Source organism: Sinocyclocheilus grahami, unplaced genomic scaffold (genome assembly GCF_001515645.1).
Source record: "Sinocyclocheilus grahami isolate Dianchi unplaced genomic scaffold, SAMN03320097.WGS_v1.1 scaffold102.1, whole genome shotgun sequence".
Lineage (NCBI taxonomy): Eukaryota > Metazoa > Chordata > Actinopteri > Cypriniformes > Cyprinidae > Sinocyclocheilus > Sinocyclocheilus grahami.
In genome coordinates, this window is record NW_015505281.1 from 2,073,409 (window position 1) to 2,078,697 (window position 5,289).

At 38.5% G+C, this 5,289-nt stretch overlaps 1 protein-coding gene across 3 annotated transcripts; it reads right to left on the bottom strand.

The window, feature by feature from the left end:
* Nucleotides 1-2,697: 2,697 nt before the first annotated feature.
* lygl1 (lysozyme g-like 1) lies at nucleotides 2,698-4,507 on the bottom strand. 3 transcript variants are annotated; one of them, XM_016276428.1, is made up of 5 exons: nucleotides 4,396-4,507; nucleotides 4,170-4,298; nucleotides 3,886-4,082; nucleotides 3,222-3,360; nucleotides 2,698-2,925 (listed from the first exon to the last, which is right to left on the bottom strand). In XM_016276428.1, exons 1-5 carry the CDS (start codon nucleotides 4,397-4,399, stop codon nucleotides 2,792-2,794), a joined length of 603 nt encoding a protein of 200 aa, XP_016131914.1. In that variant the 5' UTR covers nucleotides 4,400-4,507; the 3' UTR covers nucleotides 2,698-2,791. The 3 variants fall into 3 exon arrangements, with proteins under 3 accessions (XP_016131914.1, XP_016131915.1, XP_016131916.1); XM_016276429.1 differs by having other exon boundaries at nucleotides 4,170-4,286; nucleotides 4,396-4,506; XM_016276430.1 differs by having other exon boundaries at nucleotides 4,170-4,253; nucleotides 4,396-4,505.
* Nucleotides 4,508-5,289: the final 782 nt, after the last annotated feature.

Consider the following 5,289-nt stretch of genomic DNA (forward strand, 5'->3'; position numbering starts at 1 on the left):
TCTCTCGCACGCACACACACACACACACACACACCGCTCTCTCTCTCTCTCTCTTGCACACATACACACACGATGCGGAAAACTCCGCATTTGAACAGTCAATAGCAAATACTTAAACTAATAACAAAACAGTAGCCATTTCAGAAGCGCCAGATTGTCATAGCAAAGTCAGAATTACCTCCTCTCCTAGGTTCACGAAATGGTGGTCCTTAAAATGTATTGATGTTCTGTTGTAAGTAATCTTAAAGATTCATAAATGCATCTACTTTCGGATGGCCAAATAAAGTGCTTTTGCTTTCGCCTAGAAACACACAGCATCTCCCTGACATGCTGCTTCAACACTAACTACGGTTACTGAAACCACGCCTTCTTTCTTTGCGTGAACATTTGGGCTGCATTATGCAAATATTTCCACATAGTGAGGTAGATATGTGGGGGCGTGTTAGAACGAGCCGTTTTAGGGGGGCGTGGCAGAGTCTTAACTTTGATAAAGAATATCTCTTTGGTTTTGAGACTTTAGTCTTTGCAACTTCAGGGATCTTATCTATGCACAATCAGCTTGTAACACTCCAAAGAAAAAGGAAAACTTGAAATCGCATCATATTTAATGCTGTCAGAGATCCGGGGTTACGCAAATAACCTATTGTTTTGCAGCTGCATTCAGGGCCTGCAGACAAGAGAGCCATATGGATATGGCAAGCTATGTCACATCTAATCACACAGAATAAGAATTACTGTAAAGATATCAACACTTGTAAAATTAATAATTCTTGTTATAAGTGTAGCGTCTGGAACACTCCAACACACAATATATATTTTGTTAGCTAGATTTCACAAATACTTTGTAACACCCCAGGACGCCGAACAAGACCCTGGTTTCATGGTAACCCGATACATTTACAACCTTGTGGAATGCGAGCCGGCTCTCATTCTGCTTTCTCCAGAAACAAAGGGACACAAATGCACAGGAGAAATGGACTGTTCTACTAATTAATTCATAGGAAAACCTTCTTTGAATGAACACCCATTTTCTTCAGGCCATTGTGTATATTATTGCTGTGTTGTATTTAATCTGATCTGTTGTATTATAGACTATTATGGCATCATTTAAAAAAAAATGTTTATTTTAATATCAGTAATTACATTTCCACTAGGAAAACTGCAGGTGACTCCTGTTCAAAGACAATTACAGATATCATTTCTGGATACCTGAAGTTAAGGGAACAAGACATTGCATTAGAAGAAGCATCTAAAAGTTTCACCATTGGCACCGTATCTTATTTTGTACATTTGGAATCAAAGCTTGCATCTCTACAGCTGTAACCGTGTTGTAATCAGTGCTGCTGAAAACACTAGAGCTGTTCTGCTCTTGGGTGTGTCTGTAGAAACACGTGTAATTTACAGGCAAACAAATAAAACCAAAATATGAATGCAATGCACAAAGTTTCGCACTAAGCGTTTTCCCATAGAAGACCATAGCACATTGCGTTCATATTCTGGCCTAATCTGCTTGCCTGTATGCATTCTAATTAGGTCTATGCAGAATTTGATATTTTAATGTCTTTGTGTTAGGGCATTATGTGTTTTCTCATCTTAAGAGTTTTAGAGTGTCTCGCTGTTTTATTCACGCATCTTTGTTTTTCTCCTTTTTAGAGGTGATCTAAATAATTGGCAGGCCAGCAGCTCTGTGGATGTTTTGCTCTGCAGGCCTTTATGCCAGTCATGTGACTGAAAGCCAGGAACAATATATGAGGCATTTTTAATGTGAATATGGCAAGATATGTAAGATCATTTAACCATTATTATGCAATATCTTATTTTATTTTGTTTACCATGTCACGTAATATGCTGTCAGGTCACAAGCCTGATTTGAGCCACATGATCACTGGATTCATCTGGGCCACACTCCTCCCATCAACAATCGACCCTCATGTTGTTTGCCGTGATCCATACTGTGCCATCATTGCCACACATGGCCCAGCTCTGGCTGAAAAGTTGCACACCATTGCTGACAGGAAGGCAGCAGTGCCAGCTTGAGGCCACATTCGTGCCAAGATCATTAGCTATGTGGGATTGTAAGGTTACAAAATTTTGAATTTCCTTTTTTGTTTATGTCTTATTATTAGAGCACACCCTAGCTGGTAAATGATAAGTGAACAGGTTTATCAGGTGCTTTATAGTTCATACACCTCGAAAATGTTAACCATATCTTTTGATGAATCTACTAGATAGAAGTGAAAGCCCTAACTTTGCAGCTGCAGGCAAAGAAGGAAGTGAAGAGAAATAAAATGAAACTTAGTGGGAAATCTTAGCACTTGTACCACTGTAAAAGCATGCCAAATTTCAACTTTTCTTATCAAATGGTTGTAGGATTAACTATGGCCCCCAATAGCCAGAATTTGATCAAATTTGGCAGTCATCCTCTGAAAAGCACTTTCAAAGAGCCTAAAACAATAAACAAACAAATTTTAAGTAAAAAATATAAAAGAATAGACTGAATTTGTTGACTCAATTCTAGTATGTATGGTTTGTGAGTTATAAGCAATTAGGCATAAAATGATAGTGCCGGCTAGTAACAGTAAGTTGTCCTTGTATTAGGTAAGAAATGAGACCATCCAAATCTGATTTGTTTGTGATTTAAACAATTGTAATATGTATTTAGAAAGACATTAGATATACTGTATGTGTTACATGAAAGACATTTTATTTCATCCAAACAAATACAAAACAAAATAAAGAACAGTGAACAATTGTCAGAATGAACAAAAAGTAGAATTATAACTGTTTTTCTTCAGTAACCCTTGCTTTTGAACCACTGGGCTCTGGCAACAACATCATTGGAGTAATCACCGCCGGTGGTGCCCACGTCCATGCGCTCGTACGTACGGACGTTCTTTACTCCTGCATTGTAAGCTGATATTCCCCCTGAAACAGATATTATACCACAACTGAGATATGAAATCAAACCAAGTACTGACATAATATTTACAGTAATGCATTTAATTTTATGCTCTGAAAAGATATACTTATATAATTATTTCTAAAAGTTTTGTGAAGTCTTCTAATCTTCAGTTGTTTATAACCAAATTCAGTAAATCAATAAAAATCATGAAAACTGAAAATCAAGGCCTCATGCACTCATGCACCTCTGTTAATTCTGTGAGTTAATTAAGGTCTTAATTAGAGTTGATTTGTGGTCTCTGAGAGTATCCCAACTTTACCTTTAAAGCATTGCTCTTTTGTCCACTGGGGAAACTTTGTTCTGATGTCATTAATAAAGCCAATGAGTATCCCAGTCCCTTGTGTGAGATGTTCCTCACTGTCCCATGTACCTACTAGCTTGTGGTAGCGTTTGTCAACCTGAAAAGAAACATAAGCAATGAAGAGAACAATTTAATATTAACCTACAGCTAGTTAAAGGTAGTGCTGCAGTGCTTTGAAAAGGGAAGTTGGGAAAAGTCCAGTTTACACAATAAATGAAAAAAGAACAGCATCTACTTTTAATGTGACACAAACAAGTTTTCAGATTTGCACATTATATGGAGGCATGGCTTGCAGTGAACACGCTTTGACATGTTACATTAATTTGGTTTGAAACTGGCTTGTGTAATTTCTTGATCCCTCCCAACTATCCTGAAATATTCTTTGTCATTAACTGTCCCTGTTTGCAAAAAGGCCAAAGAATGCTTATTATAACGTTTACCTATATGTAAAATAATATATAACTTTAATGCTTTTTCAGTGGCAAAAATGTTTTGCATGGATTATCTATCATTAGTGTGTCTATTTAAATTCCAGATTTAGACTAAACAGCCTACCATCTTATATGTGTCTTATGCACCCCATATTAAGATTATTTCAAGTAAATCAGTTCTTCTAATCAACCTGCATGAGGCCAAAGCCATTGCCATGGTCGCCCCATCCATCCTTTAGAGCAGCTCCAGCTCTGGACTCTCTGGATATGATGGCAGCAATCACAGCCGGGTCCATCTGCTTTGCTGTACCAACTTTGATGATCTTACTCTTATACTGCTCCATTCGGGCCAGATCATGCTCAGCCAGTTTATTGGAAGCCTCGACACCTTTGAATGGAATTTGTTGATATAAATCGCAATACATGTAACTTAAGTTACTGGTCTAACACACCAGTTAAACAGTCATAGGCCTACCTTTTACGGTTAATTTGTCCTGTTTTGCTGTTACCTCTGATGCACCGGTGGTGTCTATTTTCATGATGTCTCCATAAATGCATGCTAGAAAATACATGGTAAGAATCGTCTGAAGGCCTTTAAAAAAGTCTGTAAATAATTAATTTAAAACATTAATGTATTGCTATACTATCAAAGTATCCTATTAATTAAGGTATTATTTAGCTCAGGATAATAATCATCTTACCCATGATGACAGGTGGGTACAAACAAAACAGAACACTGTACTCAAGTTGTGACTTCAGCCCACTGACTGTGTGAAGTTGTGATTGCAGTGGAACTGGTTTCTCTTTCTCTTTTTGACTTCTTCCTTAAGGAGGGACAAAATCGTCATGTTTAGTGTTGTCATAACTAGACGTTGCGAAATTGGGTAACTTCTGTGCTTTAGTCATATTAGCACATCACACCCATAGACTGTAGATCACACCCAAGCCAGACTGAAGCTTGCATCTAGGCTACGCTGACATTAAATGCATGTACTGCAATTTTACTAAGTCTTAAAATGTTATTTAAACAACGGTCAAGCATTTGAGTTACAGAAGCTCAGTAAGTGAGTCACATTAATTCAGTAATCGCTGCACCTGACTGATAAGTGCTTATGATCATGAAAAGTACTGCTCATAATCAGGGGCGGATTTAGTGATTTGGGGGCCCCAGGCAAAATACAGGAATGGGGCCCTATACAATTTCACACATTTACAACCTTGAGGTTGCTTTCACTGTTGCTCGCTGCTGCACGACCGTGTCCCATAGTTGTGTCTAATCTTTTAGATTTTTCATGTACATGTTATAAATAAAGGATTTCTTTAATGTTGTAAATCGTCTCTAGGTTACGTATGTAACCATGGTTCCCCAAGGGAATGAGACGCTGCGTCGAGTCACTTTGGGAATGCCCTTGCGTGACCGCGTTCTGAAGCATGTGTCAAATCCGTCCAATGGAGCAGCGAGACATCACGAGCAGGGTGACGTAAGCACCAGAAAGCATAAAAGCGCATCCGGCCGGGCGCAAACCAGCTTCGATGAAGTAGCGCCTGCAGGGATGCAGGGAGTATGGCAAAGTCTTACTACCAAGTCCCTGCCT

What these genes read in the sequence shown, in the direction of transcription:
- lygl1 (XM_016276428.1), bottom strand. An exon ending in ATGGCTTTGGCCTCATGCAG is followed by an intron (nt 3,361 to 3,885) that starts GTTGATTAGAAG and finishes GTTTCTTTTCAG; the next exon opens with GTTGACAAACGCTACCACAA. An exon ending in AAAAGAGCAATGCTTTAAAG is followed by an intron (nt 2,926 to 3,221) that starts GTAAAGTTGGGA and finishes TATCTGTTTCAG; the next exon opens with GGGGAATATCAGCTTACAAT.